General features: G+C 43.9%; 1 protein-coding gene across 2 annotated transcripts in view; it reads right to left on the minus strand.

Moving 5' to 3' along the window:
* The window catches only part of TTC1 (tetratricopeptide repeat domain 1), a 39,160-nt gene that overhangs the window by 1,625 nt on the left and 12,960 nt on the right, over positions 1-24,575 (minus strand). For both annotated transcript variants that reach the window (XM_068159746.1, XM_068159755.1), the window contains exons 4-7: positions 23,635-23,747; positions 21,675-21,711; positions 19,826-19,974; positions 12,635-12,689 (exon numbers count right to left, since the gene is read on the minus strand). In XM_068159746.1, the coding sequence (XP_068015847.1) occupies positions 12,635-12,689; positions 19,826-19,974; positions 21,675-21,711; positions 23,635-23,747 (354 nt within the window). The remainder of the gene's footprint in view (positions 1-12,634; positions 12,690-19,825; positions 19,975-21,674; positions 21,712-23,634; positions 23,748-24,575) is intronic.

Consider the following 24,575-nt stretch of genomic DNA (forward strand, 5'->3'; position numbering starts at 1 on the left):
GTAGAGGGCAATAAGGTCACCCCCGAGTCTCCTCCTCTCCAGGCTAAGCAGCCCCAGCTCCCTCAGGCTCTCCTCATAGGGCTTGTGTTCCAAGCCCCTCACCAACTTCATTGCCCTTCTCTGGACTCGTTCCAGCAAGTCAACCTCCTTCCTAAACTGAGGCGCCCAGAACTGGACACAGTACTCGAGGTGTGGCCTAACCAGTGCAGTGTACAGGGGCAGGATGACCTCCCTGCTCCTGCTGGCCACACTGTTCCTGATGCAGGCCAGGATGCCATTGGCCCTCTTGGCCGCCTGGGCACACTGCAGGCTCATGTTCATCCTACCATCAACCAGCACCCCCAGGTCCCTCTCCACCTGGCCGCTCTCCAGCCACTCTGACCCCAGCCTGTAGCACTGCATGTGGTTGTTGTGGCCAATGTGCAGAACCCGGCACTTGGATGTGTTCAATCTCATGCCATTGGACTCTGCCCATCTGTCCAACCTCATTTAAGTTACATGCTGTGGAAACCTCTGCAGTTTGACTATCCAGGCTCTTAAGAGGAACTAATAAACAAAATCCCAATTGTGCTGCAGTTACTGTTAGCTTTGGAGTTGAAAACACATCCCCAAGGTGGCTCTGAATGGTTTGTCAGGCAGCTCCAGTGATGGGCCAGTGGCTGCTGACAGTCATGTCTATGTGGTTCCAGCTAGCCAGAAGCATCCCAGCTCACAGCAAAGCACGGGTATTCCCTGTGCTTACACTTGGATCCAACTCTGATAGCTGCCAGCTTTCGATTGTCTAACACAAAGCTTTCAGTTCTGGTTATTTTTGATGCAGCCACAGCTCCATAAACAATCAGGGGTATTACAACCACCCAGTTTCCTAGACTACTGAAAGATAACAATGACAGCCAAAGTTCTGACTGCTCATTTGTAATTATTAACAATCCCTTTCTATAATCTCTGTTGATAGGAATAATAACAATAATAAAACAAGAACCCCTTGCACCTGTGTTTGCACCTGCAAGCTAAGCAATGCCATCTGAAGAAGACAACTCCCTGCCCTTTTGTCTGCAAGAAAGCTCACCACGGGGTCATGTGGAATGACATTAACTCATCTGCAACAGGACAGCTCTCCAGGACTAACTCTCTAAACAGCTATAGTTAACAATGTTTGTTAAACAGTAATAGGGAATGACAGCTCATAAAATCTAAAGGCTTCCATCAATGTGTGTCATACATGCCTTCTGACTCCAGAAAATGAAGCTTATCATCACCTACAATACAGGAGGAGCAACAAAGGGATATCCTTTAAAGTATACAGAGATGACAGAATAGGTAAAATACATAAAATGAAACAAGAAGCAGAAGTAAAAACTGCAGTGTTGGCTAAACACAAGCCCTGGCAAGACTAGACAAAGAAGGAAGATAGTCTTGTTTTTCAAGTAAAACATTGCTCTCCTCCTGGCTTCTTTGCTCAATTGTAGACTTATTTCCCAAAGAACAAACAGAAGTTTGACAAGATGAAGCCTACCCTAGGCTGGCATTCACACACACAATTATTCAAGGCAATGCATTGTCTTGCTGGGAGCTTTGTGCATGCACAGAGCGGGGCAAACCCAACAGCCCCAACAGCTGGCACACAGGAAATCCAGCTGAGCAGCTGAAGCAGTCACAATCACGTAAGCAAACCCTGCAAATGCCACACTGGAGGGAAGGGAGGCCATCCAGAGGGACCCTGACAGGCTGGAGAGGTGGGCACAAGACAAGCTCATGAGGTTCCGCAAGACCAAGTGCAGGGTCCTGCATCTGGGTCAAGGCAATCCCAGGCACAAATCCAGGCTGGGCAGTGACTGGCTGGAAAGCAGCCCTGAGGAGAGAGACTTGGGGGTGCTGATGGACAAAAAGCTCAACATGAGCTCTCAGTGTGCACTTGCAGCCCAGAAAGCCAATCAGATCCTGGGCTGCATCAGGAGAAGTGTGGCCAGCAGGTCAAGGGAGGTGATCCTCCCCCTCTACTCAGCCCTGGTGAGACCCCACCTGGAGTCCAGTTCTGGAGCCCCTATTACAAGAGGGCTATGGAGGTGCTGGGAGGTGTCCAGAGAAGGGCCACGAGGATGATCAGAGGGCTGGAGCACCTCTCCTATGAGGACAGACTGAAGGAGTTGGGGCTGTTCAGTCTGCAGAAGAGAAGGCTCCGAGGTGACCTAATTGTGGCCTTCCAGTATCTGAAGGGGGCCTACAGGAAGGCTGGGGAAGGACTTCTCAGGATCTCAGGTAGTGATAGGACTAGGGGGAATGGAATGAAGCTGGAGGTGGGGAGATTCAGGCTGGATGTGAGGAGGAAGCTCTTCACCATGAGAGTGGTGAAGCCCTGGAATGGGTTGTCCAGGGAGGTGGTTGGGGTGCCGTCCCTGGAGGTGTTTAAGAGCAAGCAGGCTGGGTGAGGCTCTGGCCAGCCTGATCTAGTGTGGGGTGTCCCTGCCCATGGCAGGGGGGTTGGAACTAGATGATCCTTGTGGTCCCTTCCAACCCTGACTGATACTATGATACTACTATGATACTATGTGAGCACATTCAGCAAGGCATCTCAAGTCTTCTTCTAGTCATCTTTCCTCTAGTTCTGTTCTTCCAGTCATCTTCACCTGCATTCCTATTTCTAAACCAACATTATCAGAATCCAACTGCAGGGTTGTATGAACACTTAACCATGTAGTTTCTTTGCTTCTCCTATGTTCTTGGGTTTGTTTGAAACCCTGTTTCTGTCCAGCAGTGCTATTGCCACTATGTCTCCTCACTACAATGTTACCAAGCCAGGGTTTAATTCAGTCTTTGTTGCTAAGCCATACAGAAGCAGTAACTTCACAGCAGTGATAAAGCACAGAAACATAAGGAACAAAGCCCCATGTAAGTTCTTTACAGACAGAGCCAAGCAGTATTTGTGTCGCAAAGAGTACAAACAGATCAAGAGATCTGCCTTGCACAACCCAGCAGGCCTGTGGCCCTGCTCAAAGCAGATGTGTCCCCAGGTCTGAACTCACCCCACGGAAGCAACAATCTAGCAACAGCTCAAGACAGCTTAAAACACCATCACCACAAACCAAAATAGCCTGTTTTTTTAAACCACATTTCCAAATTTCAGCTGGAACTTTTGTTTTTCCATTCACTGACAACACAAAAACCAGTAACAGCTGGGGAAAAAGACTAACATTTCATTCTGAGGAACAACTCAGTCCTGCATAAAGAAACTACCAGCATTACTGGCCTGCATTAGGAATAGTGTGGCCAGCAGGAGCAGGGAAGTCATTGTGCCCCTGGACTCTGCTTTGGTTAGGCCACACCTTGAGTCCTGTGTCCAGTTCTGGGCCCCTGAGTTTAGGAAGGACATCGAGACACTTGAACGTGTCCAGAGAAGGGCAACAAGGCTGGGAAGAGGCCTTGAGCACAGCCCTGTGAGGAGAGGCTGAGGGAGCTGGGATTGTTTAGCCTGGAGGAGGCTCAGGGGTGACCTCATTGCTCTCTACAACTACCTGAAAGGTGGTTGTAGCCAGGAAGGGGTTGATCTCTTCTCTCTAGCAACCAGCACCAGAACAAGGGGACACAGTCTCAAGCTGCGCCAGGGGAGGTTTAGGCTCAAGGTGAGGAGAAAGTTCTTCACCGAGAGAGTCATTCGTCATTGGAATGGGCTGCCCAGGGAGGTGGTGGAGTCACCATCCCTGGAGGTGTTCAAGAGGGGATTGGACATGGCACTTGGTGCCATGGTCTAGTCATGAGGTCTGTGGTGACAGGTTGGACTCAATCTTTGAGCTCTCTTCCAACCTTAGTGATACTGTAGTACTGTGATACTACAGCGCTGCTAAATACTCCACAGCAGTCGAGAGACTGCATCAAAGAGCTGGGTCACACCTGGGTATTTTTCAGAGATGTGTGTAATTATTTTAAAGCAGTATTACTCTTGGAGAGTCAACATGTACATTGATTGCATGGCCTTACACAGGAGAAACCCAGACAGCCTGACCCTCCAAAAGCAGCAAGTTGGAGGGATAGAATTTGTCCTCTTTTATTTGTGTGTGCATCATCAGGTGAGGTGCTTGAGTGATCTGGTGAAAGTCATTCCAGTAAGTGGCTCAGCTAGGATTAGCTTCTTTGTGCTGGTGGTGTGGTGTGTTGTTTTCTTCTTAAAGCTACATCCTGTTGAAGTTAACTTTTAAGTTCATAATTTAATAGTGCATCCTAAGAGCATTTTGATTATTAAACTATGAACTTGTTTGCATTCATCTCCATGACTGGGATGAATGGTTGCTATTGTACTTAAAACATTTGGTCATTGCTTAGCTTCAGGTTTGGAGTGAGAAGTGTCTTTGTCTGCTGGTGGAAGAATCCTGACATAGTCTGGCATTGCTAGAGTCAGTTGTAAACCATTCACAAGTTATCCAGGCACTGCAGCTGGCTCAGGAGCAGGCAGAGCAGTTTGCCTGTTTCAGGAAGCTGTGAAAAGGTCCTTTCTATCTGGAGTTAGTGCGATGGCTCTTTTCCGGTCACACCAGCGCCAATAAACACACAACTGCCCTGGTATTCTCTCTTGCAGCTAAGCCAGCTCTCTGGGAGAAGCTAAAGATCATATGATATATTTAGTACTGTATTCTTTATCTCCCTGTGATTGAATAATTAAAACAATACAGTCATAGGTCAGCTTCCTCTTCTCCCACTTAAATCCACACAGAGCAATGCCTTTAGGTGCAGCCACATTTAAGAACTTGTTAATGGAACAGAAGAAAGCTTTGCCTTTTCCAGGAACTCAAGCCCAAAGCATTGCTCCCGCTGTCCTGGCACACATAAACCCATCATTGTAGGAAAGCACTGTTTCCTCCTCCCCCACTCTCCTTTCATCCCTAAATTAAGATCTGTAGTTAAGTCGAACCTCCCCCCTCTCCTCAAAGAAAAGCTCTCTTAAAACACAAAAGCTCTCTTAAAACACAGACTGTGCTTGAAGGAAGGAAAAAGGCATGTGGAGCTGTGACTCAGCTGCAATGAGTTCCCAGCAATCAAACGACTCACTTGTCCTGGAGCAGGGTCACATTGCCTTTCAAGACTGTATCTTTCATTGATCTTGTTCTTTCTGTTTCAGAGCACCTATGTCTACTTTTCACCTGGAACTCCAGCCCATTAAGTTCCTCCAGCAAAGCGACATTCAGGAGGCTAACAAGAAAACGAACTGGTGAAAAATCAATTTAGGGCTCAGAAGTCTGTGATTTATTACTCACCTGAAGTGCAATGGAACACCCTGTTGCAAAAGGCAGATGCACACACAGATTTGTGATGGTTTACAGTAAGCTGTAACAGCCACAATTAACTGCTATTTAGTCTTGCTGGCAGTAATTCTGATGCAGCTGCTAGTGTTAAGGTGGTGTTTGGAGGTTGAAACTCTAGGTATTGTTCAAGATTTTTCATTTTTATGTTTTATATAGGGCAATTTTCATGATGAGGTCTCATCTCCCTGTAACTTTCTGTACTACCAACACCAATTCTTAAGCAATTTAAAGAGCGAGGGCAACTCCTCTTCCCTTCCCTAAATGGGAAGGGCTGAATTAGAGCAACTGTGTATTAGCTCTGGTTTGAGCTATTTAAAGTGAAAAGTACTTGGGTTCAGCAATTTGTTAGCAAATACAACATACCTTTCAGTACCCAACCCCCAAGTTCTTTAGACACTAAGCCTAATAAACATCCTTGCTGGTCTCAAGTAGCTGGAAAAATCTCTTACTGGAAGAAGGGCCCAGGGTGATACACTCTGATAGCTCTCCCCATGAATCACATGGACAATCAAGTACATTTCACTCTTTTCTGCAATGCTCTCATTTATAGCTTAAGCTGAGAGTCCCAATAGTTCTTAATTAGAGATGACAAAAGCTGTGTGTAACATGGGTGACTCAGATTGGCATATTTCATCCCATTTCTTTGTATCCAATATACTTAGCCATGCAGAAACCTGTTGTCACAGCCCTCAAGCTGCTAAACCTTGCTAAAACTATTCCAGCTTTTCCTCTGCTCACACTCTCTCTCCAAAGGAGCTGGGCCTACTTACCACAGTAATTACAGTTTCTCTAAACAAGACTAGCTTGTTGCACAATGGCTGGAAATCTTTGGCTTTCAAGTCAGAAGAGAAACAAAACAAGAATACAGAAAAGGGTCAATGTATGTTCATGTCCAATCACTAAGGCAGAGGATGCTTGTGTTATGAAAGCATGAAGAGCCAGATGGATGCAAAAGCTGCTTCCAAAGTCAAGCTTGCTTTAAGGTGAAACTCAGAGGTTTAGAATAGAATAAACCAGGTTGGAAGAGACCTTCAAGAGCATTGTGTCCAACCTATCATCCAACACCACCCAACCAACTAAACCATGCAACCAAGCACCCTGTCAAGTCTCCTCCGGAACACCTCCAGTGATGGTGACTCCACCACCTCCCCAGGCAGTCCATTCCAATGGGCAACCACTCTCTCTGTGTAAAACTTCCTCCTGACCTCCAGCCTGAACCTCCCCTGGCGCAGCCTGAGACTGTGTCCTCTTGTTCTGGTGCTGGCTGCCTGGGAGAAGAGACCAACCTCTGCCTGTCTACAATCTCCCTTCAGGTAGTTGCAGAGAGCAATAAGGTCACCCCTGAGTCTCCTCTTCTCCAGGCTAAGCAGCCCCAGCTCCCTCAGCCTCTCCTCAGAGGGCTTGTGTTCCAAGCCCCTCACCAACTTTGTTGCCCTTCTCTGGACATGCTCCAGCAAGTCAACATCCTTCCTAAACTGAGGGGCCCAGAACTGGACACAGTACTCGAGGCCTAACCAGTGCAGTGTACAGGGGCAGAATGACTTCCCTGCTCCTGCTGGTTAGCAAACCTCAGTGGTGAGTGGCAACAATACCCTGCAAAGGCTGAATGGAAAATATGAAAATACTTTAAATACAGATGGCAACTTTGCAAAAGCTAGACCCTTGCAGAAGACATAGCAGAAATGGACTTGGTTTGGAAACAAAGCATGTTTTTTCTAGTGACATGAACTTCATTAACCACATGCACAGAGAAGAATTCATACTTAGGTAGTCTGGAAGAAAAATCCAGCCAAGAATGTGTGTTCTGATTTATTTACACACAATCACTTAAGAAGTGGTTTCAGCTTCTGACAAACTATGTGGTAACAAGCTGTAGCACTGGAAAACAGGAAACACACTTGGGGAAGAAGCAAGATGCACTCCATTTAGTTCAGTTAGTCTGTGCACAGCTGCAGTTTTCATGCCAGTGTTAGTTAGTTTGGTATACCAGGGATTAGTTTTAGTTAAAGAATAAAGGCCTTGAAAAGCAGCATTACTGGATGATTCATTGACTGAGGTAAGAATTCAGTATCCAAGCTTCAAAGGAGCCAAAGAATGAACTGTGCCATTCTTTCTGAAGATTTTGTTGGTGACTGATTTTAGTGTCTGTGCTCCAGAAGCAGGCCTAGCCTAGAACTGTTAGGATGCATCTGACTCCTCTCCTGGAATCAGAAAATGTGGGGTACAAGCCAGACACCTGAGCTGACTCCCTTGTGAGAAGGCAAGAATGAATCCTTGCACATCTGGCATTGCTTAACCAGTAGGCAGATAACTTCCTAGCAGATTACCACAAGCAGTTATCTATTCTGACACTACTCAGTTGTCAAATAGCATTAATGAAGTTATTGAAAAAGAAAAGTTAAAACAGCTTAAAACAAAAATATTGTACAATAAAAACAATCCAAAGTATTCTGCTAACCAACACATTGTTCATTTATCCTCTTTGACTCCTTCAGAACTTCCACCTAATCCCCCTTCTTCCACTGTAAATGATTTTTAACTTGACCCCAGACAGAATGGCAACATTGTGTAAACCTTGTCAAGTTATTTCCTTCCCAGGCCTTTATTATTTGATCCATGTCACTGCTACCTCTCTTAACAACAAGATTAGGGCATTTTATTAAAACAAACAAAGAAACAAACCAACCCCACAGAAACCCACCACATAAAAATATTAGCCTTCTTATTGCCCACATTCCTAACTTAACTTCAAGTGTTCTAGCAAGAAAATGTGTTATAGAAAAAAATCCTCACCTGGTATTAAAATAGAATAGAATTAACCAGGTTGGAAAAGACCTTCAAGATCATCAAGTCCAACCTATCATCCAACACCATCTAATCAACTAAACCATGGCACCAAGTGCCCCATCCAGTCTTTTCCTAAACACCTCCAGTGATGGTGACTCCACCACCTCCCTGGGCAGCCCATTCCCATGCCCAATCACTCACTCTCTCTGTGAAGAACTTCTTCCTAACATCCAGCCTAAACCTCCCCTGGCACAGCTTGAAACTGTGTCCTCTTGTTCTGGTGCTGGTTGCCTGGGAGAAGAGACCAACCCCCCCCCTGGCTACAACCTCCTTTCAGGTAGTTGTAGACAGCAATAAGGTCTCCTCTGAGCCTCCTCTTCTCCAGGCTGAGTAGTACAGTAGTGATGATCACAAGCAGTGCTAAGAATGCAGTATCACCTGCCCACGTGACACCACATAACTGTAATGATCTCTGTGTAATGTATGTGAATCCTGTCACATGCAAAGGCTGTGATGAACACAGGGTTACAAGCTGTACTACCCCCCTCTTAGTCTGGTTTGCCTGGCTACTTACACCAGTAAACATCACTGTTATCTCCTTGCATCTATGTGATGTCACTGAGGAGGGATGCCTGTCTTAAGAATTCCAGAAGACCAGTTCAGTTCTTAAATCCTAACTGCCACTGACTGGATTAACACCTGTTAAAAGACCACATCCTGTCTGAAATCTAGGCAAAACCCAGCAGTATGAAAGCTGGATTTCTTGTTATAGTATTTCCCTCTGTGATTAGTGAAGCCCTTTAGACATTGGTAACAAAGGGAGAGCTCAAAAAAAGAGCAGGAGTTGTTTTCATATTACCTTGTATTAAAATTCATCCCATGTCCTACAAGAGAGCTTGATCCTTCTGGAGATTTTCTGCATTTGTCATCTATTTATAGCACTATCACACTCACCCTTCCTTTATTTATGCCTTGTTCTAAGTACAGTGCTGGAAACGGACTCTGATAATGTAAAGCTCTAGAAAGCCTGATTGCAGCTTTACTAGGTCAAAACAGGTACAAAGCAAGAGCAAATCAGACTCCTTGCACAGCAAGTTAAAAAAACAACATCAGTTTCAGCATAAGCCTTTGAAGCAGTCTCTGCTTCCCAAATATTTTAAGGATTAGCATTACAAGACTGAGTTTGTTTAACCTGATTCTATGCAGAGTAGCACGACACTGTCTTCCCCTCTCCCATCCCAAACCAAACCTTCAAAGCTTGCTTATCCTAAAATAGCATTTCTTCTACTACTTGTCACACCTACAATGAGTAGCATTAACTACGGAAAGCTGTTTCTCAAACAGGTTAGGGACAGCCAGTTTATCTTATACTGTCATTTGTCTCTGCCCTTTTGTGGGGTCTTCTAAACAGAACTAATTAAAAGATTCTATTAAAAAACCAAACCAACCAACCCACCCCACCAAAATGTCACAGAATCACAGAATTAACCAGGTTGGGAAAAGACCTTCAAGGTCATCAAGTCCAACCTATCACCCAACACCATCTAATCAACTAAACCATGGCACTAACTGCCTCATTCAGTCTTACTTTAAACACTCCCAGGGATGATGACTCCACCACCACCCCGGGCAGCACATTCCAATGGTAAATCACTCTTCCTGTGAAGAATTTCTTCCTAACATTCAGCCTGAACTGCAAAATTGTTTTAGAATCATAGAATTGTTGGGATTGGAGGGGACCTCGAGGATCATCCAGTTCCAACCTCCCTGCCATGGGCAGGGACACCTCACACTAGATCAGGTTGCCCAGAGCCACATCCAGCCTGGCCTTAAAAACTCCCAGGGTTGAGGCTTCTACCACCTCCCTGGGCAAACCATTCCAGTGCCTCACCACCCTCATGGGGAAGAATCTGAATTTACCCATTTCTATGTTTTTTTTTTTCCATTCTCCCTAGTCCTATCATTACCTATCACCCTGAAAGCCCCTCATCCACCCAATTTTCCCCTCAAATCCCAGAGCACCTGGGCTCTGTTGGAGTCTCCTCCCACCCCAGGTGTGGCCACTTGGCCCTCCCCACCCACTCCCCTTTTTAATCCCCTCCAGGACAGGCAGAAGCCCCAAGCTAAGCCCATCTGGGCTGAGGGATCCTCCTCTCATCTCTGGTGAGCCCCCATGGTGCACACTGGGTGATGGTGGTGGTGACAAAAGGCCGGGGGGCCTGGTGGCCCCCCGGGTTAGGTAGGAAGAGCATTGATGGTCACTCCAATATCATTTATGTGTGCTTACTGGGGCTGAGCTCCTCTGTGTGGTATCTTGGCTGGTGAGGGTCTTGCCCCTGGCTCTGGGATGAGTGCAAAAATGGTGGTGGAGCAGGAGCTATTTAGTCATATGACATTATGCTATTACACTCAGATTGGCTTATACATTATCTGAACCTCTAACAATTAACAAACCCTGTTTGCCAGGAAACAATAGACAGTGTTGGAGAGCAGTCCTTTTAGGTGCAGGTTTCTTCTGAACCCCTTATTGTAGCCATAAAGCAAGGAAGTGCTTTGTACTTAACATTACACATGAGAATCAGTTATACTTGGGGAATCTTATTTAGCTAGTTATGCCTTTGAAGTACATCAGTAAAGGTATTACCCAAACAATACCATACAACATGATGATGAGGGTAGATACATTCAAATCAATTGATTGAACTCTCTCTTCTACAAACAAGTACAGTCAGAGCCTCCTTTGGTACAGGATTGCAAACAACGATAAGCTACACAGTCAGGAACTCTAATTCCACTCCCAGCAAGACAAGATGCCTGTTAGTAACACTAGGTGGGTATAATTCAGCCTCTAAACAAACAGGACTGAAATCCTATATAAATCATGGTAAACACAAAGACTTGGAGGTCTCTAAGTTGGAAGTGCTACTAAAAGAACCAAATTTATTTCTCCAGACCCTAAATCAAACATGCTCAGTTATTCCAGCTGGTTGACTTCTTTTAGGTAAAGGTTTAGTGGAAGCCCTGGTTTATCCCTTTCATGTGAATGTTTCCTGTGAAAATTTGCTTGCAGAGGGAAAGGACAGAGTAGTTGGTCTGTTTCAAAGCATTTTCTCCTGCTTTTACATGGCATCAATGTGAAATTGTTTTAGAAGGTCTTGAGTACATTTTATTTTAACTAATAGCCTTTTCTGTATGGGAGAACTATATGGGTCAGAAAGCACTGTAGGTGAAACCAAGCAATCAGGAGTTTTGTTTTAACACAGAATTCTCTGGAACAGGCTGCCCAGGGAGGATGTGGATGCCTCCTTCCTGGGGGTGTTCAAGTCCAGGTTGGATGTGGCCTTGAGCACTTGAGTCTAGTTGTGAAATAATAATAAACCAGGTTGGAAGAGACCTTCAAGATCATTACATCCAACCAATCCAACCCACCTAAACCATGGCACCAAGCACCCCATCAAGTCTCCCCCTGAACACCTCCAATGATGGTGACTCCACCTCCCTGGGCAGCACATTCCAATGGGCAATCACTCTCTCTGTACAGAACTTCTTCCTAACATCCAACCTAAACCTCCCCTGGCACAGCCTGAGACTGTGTCCTCTTGTTCTGGTGCTGGCTGCCTGGGAGAAGAGACCATCATCCACCTGTCTACAACCTCCCTTCAGGTAGTTGTAGAGAGCAATAAGGTCACCCCTGAGTCTCCTCTTCTCCAGGCTAAGCAACCCCAGCTCCCTCAGCCTCTCCTCATAGGGCTTGTGTTCCAAACCCCTCACCAACTTTGCCCTTCTCTGGACTCATTCCAGCAAGTCAACATCCTTCCTAAACTGAGGGGCCCAGAACTGAACACAGGACTTGAGGTGTGGCCTAACCAGTGCAGTATACAGGGGCAGAATAACCTCCCTGCTCCTGCTGGCCACACTGTTCCTGATGCAGGCCAGGATGCCATTGTCCCTCTTGGCTGCCTGGGCACACTGCAGGCTCATGTTCAGCCTACCATTTACCAGTACCCCCAGGTCCCTCTCTACCTGGCTGCTCTCCAGCCACTCTGACCCCAGCCTGTAGCACTGCATGGGGTTGTTGTGGCCAATGTGCAGAACCTGGCACTTGGATGTGTTCAATCTCATGCCATTGGACTTTGCCCATCTGTCCAGCCTGTCAAAGTCTCTCTGCAGAGCCTCTCTACCCTCCAGCAGATCAACTCCTGCCCCCAGCTTGGTGTTGTCAGCAAATTTACTGATGATGGACTCAATTTAACACAGAATTCTCTGGAACAGGCTGCCCAGGGAGGATGTGGATGCTTCCTTCCTGGGGGTGTTCAAGTCCAGGTTGGATGTGGCCTTAAGCACCTGAGTCTAGCTGCGAGATGCCCCTGTCAATGACATGGAAGTTGGGAGTAGATGATCTCTAAGGTCCTTTCCAACCTAAGCCATTCTATAAAGTATTTACTCTAAGAATCCATCCTTAAATTTCATGCAAGAGAGTCTACTTATGCATTTTTCATTTTTCTAGCCAACCAGGGAGATTTTCAGGTGTGTTATAGGTACATGCTACTTACCTAACATTTCTTTCTTTAATTTTTCATTCCGCTCTTCGATTTGTCTGGGCAATCGCTGTGGAGAGAGGTTAACAGTTGGAATCAGATTCATACTTCCAATAATTGCAGGCTAAGCTAATGGAATCCTCAAACACATACCCAGGATACATTCCTTATGGCTTAAAAGGAATCCTTATGTCAAAACCACACTTTCATCTTATATTGGAAACCTGTAGTTCATCCTATGCCACCAGCTGACAGCAACAGTAAGTCAAAACTTGTGGGTTTCATATAGGCATACACATGTACTGCTGAAAACCAGATCTGATGTTTGCTTGGAATTTTAACTGAAAAGCTTATGGTATTTAAGAGAGACTTACAATTAATGTATATTTTAGCCCTATTCCCCCTGCTGCATGCATTAAACTTGATAAGAGGCTAGAGTGACTGAGCAAGCACAACAGGTGTAATGAAAACACCCATTAAGGCAGCTCTTGGTGGCACTGCACTTCAGAATCCACTCTGTGACAACACAAAGATCTTCTAACCATGAATGTTTGATCAGAAGATCACTGAATTAACTTCACAACATAGTCAAATGAGCAGCCTCTTAATATATAATATATGTAATACACAACATAGTTCTGAGGGGAGAGGATACTGTACAGGAGGGCCTTGAATGGGCAGTTCAACACATGAAGGGCACTCCCAACAGTTCATCCTGAGCAAGGTACAGTCCAAGCAACAGTTCACTGACAAGCTTTCTCCCTTCTTAGAACTGGCACCAATGTTAAAATCTGTTGCACCATCACAAATAAATGCACCCCAAGTTTCTACTGAGCACTGCCCAACTGCATGGTTTCTGTGCACTCCTAACCTTCTGAGCCTCCCATTTGTACCTAGAAGAGCTGTGACTCCCCTCCCATCCTTACACAGAACTTTTTATGCAGTACAACTCAATTTACCATAGTATCATTTAAAGTTTGCATTTTCTGGTCATCACTTAAGCACAACATTAACAGAGCCACAGTACAACTGACAGTCCCATTTTAGACACATTCTGTCACGTCTTTCAGAAGTACTATCTCAAGCTTCTATGCTATGCTTAGCAATGTGTAATGCTGGCAGTCCAGCATGCACTTATATGCATAATTATGCTATCTCTTCTTTGCTGAGGAGGTCATAGCAAATAAAACAGATCTGCTGTAATAGTGCTACCAGTAAATCAATTACAGTTGCAGACTGTGGTAACAGGTGTGGGATTCACTGCACACTGCCCTTTCAAAAACTGGCTTTTCAACATAGTTAAACAATTCATCTTCCAGCCTTGTTATTTTCTGTCGCTTACAACTCCAGTCATCAGGGACAGGTTTGTTGTCCTGATGCTACTGCCACAGGGAAGTAAGACGTTCACCTCATGAAGAAGCCCACTGACAACACTGCCTGGCTAGTCCTCTCCTCTTTGAAGCAGGACATACTGGTGAGCACAGACAAGTAGAGTTCATCTTCCCTAATGATAGGGAAGAGAGGTGGGATACCTCAGGAAAAGAATACAGAAAAACAAGTACTAAGGAACAAAATGCAGATACATGGATGGCTAAGCTTGAAACCTGCCCAGGCCCAGCATCACCACCAGTGAGCCAGATCTAATTAGTCCAGTCAGACCTCATCTGACTCCTGCTGACCCAGAGGGGCTTATTAAGTTGGGTGCAGATCTAGACCTAAGCCTGCATGAAAACATGTGCAGATGTCCCCAGGCTCTAAATTCAGTTTGCATTGTGGCTGTGAGATGTGCTGAATCTTGGATGAGTTTGGCATGTGGAGCCTGTGTCTTTCCCATTTGAACATTAAGCTTTGGTGGGAAATGAAGACACAAATCCTTGATCTGGATCCATGTTTTGTCTGTCTGATTCCATTGTTCCAGAAATTTAGCATTTCTCACTCCAGGAATGTATTTGGAATATTAGTAATCTATGGAAAGGTGTCCATAAGGACAGGTATTTATCCAGTATCTATGATACTTATCTCAAAGTACAGCTTCCTTTGATAACTGAGTTCACCTGGCCTGCCAATCCCTCAAAAACTGTGTTGAAGCTGAAATTCACATAGCACTATTACACACCTGCTAAAAAACCAAAGCCTACAGAGTGATACCATATAATTAAACACTTTCTGGGAAAGCATCAACAGGGCCCATTTGACCACAAAACATAGTTTCAAACTGTTTCAGTGGGCATTGAAGACATCAAAAATAACTGAAGTGTGTGACACTAGGATTTAAATCCAAACGCTAACACTGTACTCTGAAGTATAAACAGCGCTGAAATGTTAGAGCAGCTATCAAATCAGGAATCAAAGCAAAGAACTACTGTGCATGTAATATCTGTAAACTGTCCTTTAACAAGACCATGACATTCCCTAAAGCAGTGTTCCTGTACACTGTACTGGTTAGGCCACACCTCGAGTACTGTGTCCAGTTCTGGGCCCCTCAGTTTAGGAAGGATGTTGACTTGCTGGAATGTGTCCAGAGAAGGGCAACGAAGTTGGTGAGGGGCTTGGAACACAAACCCTATGAGGAGAGACTGAGGGAGCTGGGGCTGCTTAGCCTTGAGAGGAGGAGACTCAGGGGTGACCTCATTGCTCTCTACAACTACCTGAAGGGGGGTTGTAAACAGGCTGAGGTTGGTCTCTTCTCCCAGGCAGCCAGCACCAGAACAAGAGGACACAGTCTCAGGCTGCGCCAGGGGAGGTTCAGGCTGGAGGTCAGGAGGAAGTTTTACACAGAGAGAGTGATTGCCCATTGGAATGGGCTGCCTGGGGAGGTGGTGGAACCGCCATCACTGGAGGTGTTCAGGAGGGGACTTGACAGGGTGCTTGGTTGCATGGGTTAGTTGGTTGGGTGGTGTTGGATGATAGGTTGGACGTGATGATCTTGAAGGTCTCTTCCAACCTGGTTTATTCTATTCTATTCTATTTGCTCTAACAGTGGATGAGGCTAATTGGGAGATTCTCTCGGTGCATCACTTCATTACCAGTGAGGGGGATAAAAATGCTGCCATATTTCTGCAGAGTTGTGCACTTCACCTTAAAATAAAGCAAAGTTTGTCTCCTACAAATTAGATATGCTAACCACAAAGTGGAGCCAGTATTAACAGCTGGAATTAGCTTTTTATCACAAAATGTAGAGATTTATGATGATGATGATTTTTACAGGGTGTGAAAGTAGCTGCCAGTATTTCCTTAACTTTTCCAGAGGTGAGTTTTAAGCTTCAGACTCATAAGATTGCTTCTACTCTGAAACCTGACAAAGAACAAGAGCAACTTGGGGCACAATGTCCTAAATCCCACTGCAGTGTAAATTGAGGGCATTTTGTACAAAGTGTTCTGCACCGCATGTAAGCCTAAAGCCTCTGCCGAGTGAAATGAGGTCAAGGAGCAGAAGGTGTATGTAACAGTCAACCTCTGTACTTCCCAGCTACAGAAATGAAGAATAAATTACTGATGCTTCTAAAACATTCCTGAAAATTAGCCAGGAAGAACAGCAGCACTGTTTGTGGTTCCCTTCTAGCCCAAACCTCCACTGGTTACTGAGTGAGGGCTCTTTTGTGGGATTATTTATAGGCGCTCTCAGCAAAAGAAAATTGTGGTTTTGCAAGAGGGACAAAGGATTGTATCCATACCTTCAGGAGGTTCCAGTCTGCCAAAATAGATTTTAAACTCCTTACATTTTGTGCCAACTACTGACAGTGCTCCCAAGTCATCTATGAGGAAGAAATTCTCCACTATAAGGGTGGTGAGGCATGGGAACATGTTGCTTAGAGAGGTTGTGGATGTCCCTTCTTTGGAAGTGTTCAAGATCAGGCTGGATGAGGCTTTGAACTACCTGGTCTAGTAGAAGGTGGCCATGGCAGGGGGAGAGGAATGACCTTTAAGGGCCTTTCCAATCCAAATCATTCTATGATTATCTGTACCTGTGGAGTCCTGACTGGTGTTTATTAACAACCTGCCTGATCTTTGCTGTTCTTTGTATGATGAGCTGTTAAAATACACTCCTTATACACCAATTCCATTTTACCAAGTAACTGGCTAGGTTACACTGGGCCTCACACTCTGGAGCTAGCCTAATGCAAAGAGACCACAAGCTACAGCCACCAAACTCATTGTTTCCTTTAGAAATGTCAGCAGACTCCTTGGCTGAATTCCTAAATCAAATAAGCCATAGTCTCAGCTGGGAGACTACACACAAGGCCAACACAAATACTCTTTTCCAGGCTATGGTGGACCCATCACACTCACTACCCATGAAGTAATGATGTTTGACAAGCCTGTCATTCATTAAGCCATTGCCAAGAGCTAGGTGATGAAGTGCTCTCCTGCTCTCAACCAGATGCATGCAACAAGCATCAGGGGGTTGTTTCACATTACAGTGAACTGACCTTGTCAGTGGGTGCTGCCAAAAGAGATGGCCCCAGTTCCCTCAATGCCTTGACCGTATCTTCTTCCTCCTCACTAGCATTTACAGGAGGACTTTTTTGACTGCAAAAAGCCAAGGCAATATAAGAGTATTTTGGTTGCTGACTTTTGCTTGTGTGTTGCTGTGTTCCTCTTTAGCAGTTAGCTGTCTGCTAGAGTCATAGCTAGAATCAGCCATCCCCAGGGTTGGACATCAGCTAGTACCAGTGCTAGCACAAGGAAAGCAACTGGACAGCTGTCAGCAGCACATAGTTAGTGGATCAGTTAAGCTGCCTTGTGAAACCATACCCTCACCACTAACAGCAGCTACACCATTAAGCAGAATATTTTTCTGCTATCAGTGCAACTGATCCTGTCCCAGAGGAAGTAATTCCAGGCAAGGCTTCTTGCCTAATATGCTACAAAAGCAGTTTCTAATCTGTCATTTATAACACCACAGTATGGGGAAAGGGGATGGAAATCACTAATTATTTATTTTCCCAAATGCAGAGTTAAAGCAATTAAAACCTCAGCCCTTCAAAACTATTCCTGCATCAACATATTCAAAGTGACTTTAGAGATAATTTTGTGAGTGAAGCAAATAATTGTTTTTTTTCTTTAATAGGGCAAAATAAGCTGCAGATTCTCTGCTGTGAAGCTAAACTAAAATAATGACACCCTTTGAAAATTTAGTCAGATAAGCAAAGTAAAATTTTGGCAAATGGCAAATGCCCAGCTAAGAACTGCATTTGAAATTTGCATTGATTTACCTTAAAATGGAAGTACAGAGTAATTCAGCTCTTGTTTTCCCTGCAGAAGATGGTCAGCTATTTCCAAGCTCTCCAGTGCTTTTAAACCACTCACTTGCCACGACCTGAAGCTCCCAATGTGATAGAGTGACCACCTCTGTACTTTCTATAATGGCTACCTTCCTTTGGCACATGCTCCCTCAAAAGCACAGGCTGTCTGGCTACACCTTTACCACATTTGTTCTTTCAACACAGTCTTCATCACCTCTTTTCAAACATAATAACAGCCAGCAGCCTGTAAGAGAAGCTTTCTGCACAAAATACATTTCTCTTCTTACCACCCCTGTGAAAAGACCCTCTGCACTTGTCAAATCCACAGCTATTTTCCACAGTGAGCATTAACATACTAAATATCACTAGAAAAAAAATCACTCCTGCTGGTATTTTACACAAAGAGTTACTTAAAACCTCAAACCAGCAGGCTGTGTCAGTGACTTAAAATCCCCATTGACCAGGGATTATTTACATGTCAAACTGGGGTTTCAGGAACTGCTGGGGGTTTACCTTTTTTCACCCAAGCTGACACGTCCTCAAGCCCAAGGAAGCTTTCAAAGCATTTCCTTACACTTACAGAGATATGGCAAAGGTTTTGCAAGAAATATTTATTCCTGAAGAGCTTGTAATTTGATTAAAAATGGAGAAAATTCTTTGCAGTGAGAGTGGTGAGACACTGGAACAGGTTTCCCATGGAGGTTGTGAATTCCTCCTCCCTGGAGACATTCAAGACCGGCTTAGATAAGGCCTTGAGAAACCTGGCCTAGTGAAAGGTGTCCCTGCCCAGAGCAGGAGGGGTGGAACTAAATGATCTTTAAGACCCCTTCCAACCTAAACCATTCTATGAATCTAGGAAAAGTGAACACTGGAAAAGAGTAAGCCACAGAATTATTATTTATGGTTTTTTAGAACAAAGAAACTGACTGCATCAGGAGAGTTCTGCTAGCAACCACAAGGTGCCTTTCCTCCAAGTGAAAGGCTAAGTTTTTGAAGATTAATAGCAGACCTCAGCCACTATTAGTAAAATAACTCAGTGGCCAACACACACACACAAGGCACTGTGGAGCACAAGAACAGAAAACAGCTAAATCCAGAAACAAAAATATCAACTATTAAAAGTAGGCTCTTCAAAAGCAGATACAGACTGACAGAATCCTCTCTCTGCCATTCTCAAAGTTACATAATCAAGTACTCAAAAAAAGTAATTATTTTATAATCATGCCATAAAGGCAATCAACTGCAAATGTACCAATCAGAAAAGCAGTACTGAAAGGAAACAAGGCTCCCATTAATTCAGCAGCTACCAAGCACTGTATTATAGGGAGCTTGCATGCTCATCTCCAAATTGCAGATGCATATTCATAGAATGGTTTGGATTGGAAGAGACCTTGAAGATCATCTAGTTCCAAGCCTGACTGCCATGGGCAAGGACACCTTTCACTAGACCAGGCTGCTCAAGGCCTCCTCCAACCTGGCCTTGAACAGCTCTGGGCTGGAAGCATCCACAGCCTCCCTTAGCAACCTGTTTCAGTGTCTCACCACCCTCATTGTGTATTGAAACAATGGCTACTAAAATGTAACAATGGATCAGGAAAGCTCTCCTAGCACAGGGATAAATACAATTAACAGCCTCAACCAGAAAACTAGAAGAGTGTGTGCACACCTCTGCTAGTCAATAGCTAAACATGCAATTAGCTGCTTACAGCTCAGAACACAATTTACTTTCACTCCTTTCACAAAGGGTAAAAAGAGGACGTGAGACTTGTCATGGAAGTTGCACTTCATGTCATCTTCCCTACATAAAATGAGATGAGAAACACACTACACTTTCAGACACAGCAGAAACAGCTATGACCACTGCATGTGAAGCTGCTTGCATAAACAGCCATGAATGTTTACAATAACAAAGCAAATGCCTCGGTTGAAAGTTAGGCCAAAGTATACTGAAAAGGCTTACCATGCAAGCTTCTCTGGCTTGATGAACTGATGGGTCTTTTTCTAGGATTGCCTTATAATCTTCCAGAGCTTCATCTAGTTTTTCTGTTTTTTCATACAGTTCTGCTCTCCTCAGCAAAGCTCTAATATAGTTAGGATCCAATTCCACTGCTAGAAGAGGAAACCAAAGCACAGCATTTTACTCGAAACATTTCTACACCCCCTTCTTAAGTGTGTTAAACCCTTAACAGTCAAATTTTACAAGGTAGTTTGGGATCAAGCAGAATCACAGCTTAAAAGTCATGACTGAGAAAAGGTATACATCTGCCTGTGAAAGCAAAGGATCCTATTTCCTTCAGTGTCCACAATCTGCCACAGAAGTGATTTATGATGCACAGACACTTGATTTTGAAACACTGTTTATGCAGAGCTTCTAAGAGGTGCTTCAGAAATTTGAAGGGCCTGTGTTTTTCACCTTTTGTGTATTTAATAAGCATACAGCTGAAGTTAAATATACCTAAAGCTACACATAACAGGGAAAATAAGGATTTCCTTGCTTTTCTCACTTCAAGTTGAGACAAACTCCCAGAGAACTACTGGTATTATTTTAAATTTAATATCCAACAGTCAAAATTGGGTTGGGAATCCACAAACAGTTACATTAGCTCTGCAAGTGAGCAGAGGGGTAATACTGACTGAATGTAAGCTTTTCCTCTCCTTATCCCCTTGGTAGCCATGACCATGTTTACAGATGCAGTTAAGGCTGAATGCTGAACTTAACCTGCAAATGGTAATTTCTTCAGAATTTCTTCATCCATTCTTCAACACAGAAAGAGGGAGTATAAAGGACTGCCCATTTGATGAATTAAAATGTTTCTTGGGACAAGTAAGCCTAGGATTTTCTAGCTAAGTGTTCTACCTTATTTCTTCTGGAAGGACAAAGACAATGCTACAGTCAGCAAGTCGCAGGTTAGTGTGAATTGCTCCGCTGTGCTTCAAGTGTTGCATTGCAGTTTGTGAGCCAAGTCCCTGGGGAGTGTCAAGCCATGGTAGGTTTAAGCCTCAGTGCTGCAAAGCAGACTGATTCCCTTTCAGCCACAACAAAATGAGCAGGAGTATTTTTCAAAATGCAACACCACCAAAACAAGGCAAAACCTAAAAGTGGCAGAGGCCAGCTACAATTTGTTACCTTCAAGAATGCTTTTAGCATGCACAGACTCTTATTTACTGTACAAGCAGAACTGGCAGGCAGCCATTAGATTAGTTTTCTGACTGGTAATTTGGACTTTTTTCCCCCAGCTGTCATGGGGAGTTTAACAAATACTCAAGCATGGGCGAGTAGGTGGATGCAATAAAGCAATGCACAACTGAAATGTTTCCAGCAGAAGTTGCAGAGAGAAAAACTATGCAGGACAAGAATGAGAGAGTATAAGCCCTATGACAAAGCAAAAGCCTTGCATAAAAGGGGCTTGATAATACTTCTAATTCTGTAAGGCCTCATGGTTCTTTGGAATTGGAAATTAAACCAAGATCTGGAGGAAATGGCAGGTTGAAGTAGGTTTAAAGTGATAGGTGCAAGGAAACAGCTTCCATAATAAAAAGACCTTCCTGTTAGAAAGAAGTATAAACAAACAGCAGCCTCATTGTCCCAAGAGAATAGAAAGCAAAATATTACAGGCAGGAAAGGTTTGATAGACACTTTGTCAGTTAAGTAATACAGTAATTCTAGATTCAGGTGTCTTCCATCACAGCTTTTCTTTGAATTCTTTACAGATCCTATGCCCAAAAGTACAGCTCTGCAGTAAAGCACTAACTGCCATAATTAATGCATGAAAGATCTGGCACAAGAACAGCATAGAAACAAGACATACCTTTGCTGCAGTCACTTAGGGCAGCTTCTATCTTGTCCTAGAACACAATAGCTTTGTTATATTTAAGTCATATTTCTTGGGAAACATGATTTACAATTGCAAGCCAAAAGGTTTCTCTGGCATTCCAAGGCACTGAGATGTCCGTGTAATCAAGGCTTTTCATACCTTTGCTTCTGATGCAAAGCTCCTTAGCAGTGATTAGCTTCCTCCCTGTGAAGGCTGCCAGTGTTCAAACTGCATGGCTGCCCCACTAATCGGTCTGCACTCAGCAGCAAGCTGCAGTCAAAGGCTGAGTCAAATCTGCAGGCCTTGGCTTAACCCAGCTACAGCTTTTCTACCTTTGTCAATTAATTAAGGGGTTGGAATAGGTTCCCAAGGGTCCTGGATAAATTATTTTCTGTAAGAGCTAAGACATTTAGAAAGCAGATACTGCCTGTAGCACCAGTACAGCTTTCCCTACAAAGGACAATGCATGAGACTTTCAGAACTGTTAGGGACAGCATTTTAGTGGAGCCAGACAACCAGAGTTAGAAGACAAGAGCCATGCAATCTGCCTGTAAGGAAACAAGAAAAGAAGCATAAGAGCTGAGACAGAGATCCTATTTTCATCTAAACCAAAGGGGATTAAAAAGGAAATAATGAAAAAAAACCAAACCCAGGCTGTTCTGTGCTTGTATTGTTGATCTAAGTAATAGCAATTGTTCTCCACCTGAGGAACTACTTTCTCCTCCATAAACCAGAAGCTGTCTCAGAGAAGAACGCCTCACAAGCTTTTATTGTAGTGCAAAACAAATAGGTGAGCAGGTATGGAAGAACAAACTTAATGGGGCAGTAATAATATGAATCTATTTTCAGAGTAATGTATTGGTCTGCCAGGTTCCATGGATCTATACTGGTGGCATAACTGTGCACAAACTACAGTCTTTCATCACCTTGGGTTCCTTTGGGGAATACTGGATTAGCTTCTCAGTGATATGAATAGTTAATACTGGGGTAGGAGGAAGTTCTTTTGTTTACAGCTTTCACATATGAAAGGCTGCAGCATCTATTATTACAGATTTTATTCCATATTTCTCTTGTCTGCTTGAACAACTTGGTATCCCAACAGCAAGCTGGATAATTGCAGCTGACCAAGAATACTCTGTGCTGAGTAAGAATTCATTTATGTGTGACTAAATATGGCTGCAAGGTACATTTCTAACTAGAACTTTATCTGTCTTCAATGCTGAAGGAAAACTGCAAGATAAGTTCCTTTTGCAAGGGGGTAAACCGAGGATAGGAGTTACTGTGCTATCTTTCTATAATAATTTAACCTTTAAAAAAGGGCAAAAATAGGGAGTAATTTCTCCTGAATTCTTAATCTCTCCTCTTTCAAAAGGAGTGAAAGTTTCTGTTCTGATAGATTGTCTTCTATGACTTCCATGGTGAGTGTATTGCTCTTCCTGGTAACATCTGGGCACCTGTCCCTGGTCAAGGAACAGAAAACATATGAAGAAAGCTGCAGACATTCTATCCAGACCATACCCTACAATGCAGGCCTGTCCTGCTACATAGCAGCTGTGAAGGAAGCAGACTCACTGAATTAATAAAGCCATAGTTAGCATGTCCTGCCTATGCCTCTAAGCATTTGAGACCACCAAATGAAGATGAGTGCCTGACACCACAGGCCCTTAGGAAAAACACTGACAACAATTCTAACCAAGGAAAATCAGTGTTTTAAACATAATGCAGCAGAGCAGCTTTGGACAGCTGTTCCCACAACAACTTTTGTGTTTGCATTTATCCTCAGTAAAACCATGCATACCAGCAGTTCTACCAGGAGCATGACAGACTGAGCAAGCAGCAAAATGTGCAAACAGCTTTGTCCCTTTGCCCTTCTTTATGCACCCCTAATGACTTCAGTATTGCATTTGTCATATAATCAATACCTGCTGTTGAATGAAATAAAGAGAAAATTCACCTGTTTCATTTTTGCAGCAGCTCTATTTGAAAATAAAACAGCCCTGTCTTTTTGGAAGCACGCTGGACAAATCTGCAGGGCCCTTGTGTAAGAGTCTTCTGCCTCCCCATAGTCTGCAGATGCAATAGCAGAAAAACAAAACAGACCATTTATTTCAAATGCCAGTACAGTCAGTGAGCCACATGGCTGAGATTACTTTGGAAACATTTCTCAATGCATGATGCAATCTTAAACCAGAATCAGTAGCTGCTCTCAAAGTACATTACTTAGTACATGTATCAATGACAATTAATTATTTTCCTATCAACACCCCTGTAAAAGCATAAATATAGTCCTGAGCTTAATGCAACAAATGCAGCATGAAGTGCATATAATTATCATCCCTGCAACGGTTTCACTCTATTTCAATACCAGTCTCCTTGAGTGGATCCTTGATCTGAAAGAAAGCACATGCTGAAACACATCACTGCACTGGTACCTGCTCAAAGCAGCTACAGAGATACTCTATTTGCCTCATAATCTTCAATGACTTAAAGGTCAGTCACCACAAACCCATTATCACCTGAAGGTCATCCATCATCAAGTCTGGTCTAAAGCAAGGACCAGTGGTAAACCACATGGGATTATGAAGTTATTCATTTTCTGATGAAGGCAGAGTCAAGAATGAATGGGCCCTGTATTGACTCTGAACAGTGCCCTGCCAGCTGACAAGTACATTGTCCTCAAGGCACAGCGATTTTCTCTTTGCACATTAGCTGTTGACCATCCAGGTGCTTAAAGGTTTCTGTATTTCTGATTAGTAAGCACTTTGGCAGGCACAAACACACTAGAAAGAGCTGCCAGAGAACCTGTCAACAGGAGGCTAGGGATGAGACTTCACAAGATGATTCAGCCAACATTACAAGCTTGCTGCTATCCTGGCCCAAGCAGTTCCCTTCTGC

This window comes from Melanerpes formicivorus, unplaced genomic scaffold (assembly GCF_026170545.1).
Source record: "Melanerpes formicivorus ecotype bairdi unplaced genomic scaffold, bMelFor1.0.p_v2 SCAF_2, whole genome shotgun sequence".
Taxonomy (NCBI): domain Eukaryota; kingdom Metazoa; phylum Chordata; class Aves; order Piciformes; family Picidae; genus Melanerpes; species Melanerpes formicivorus.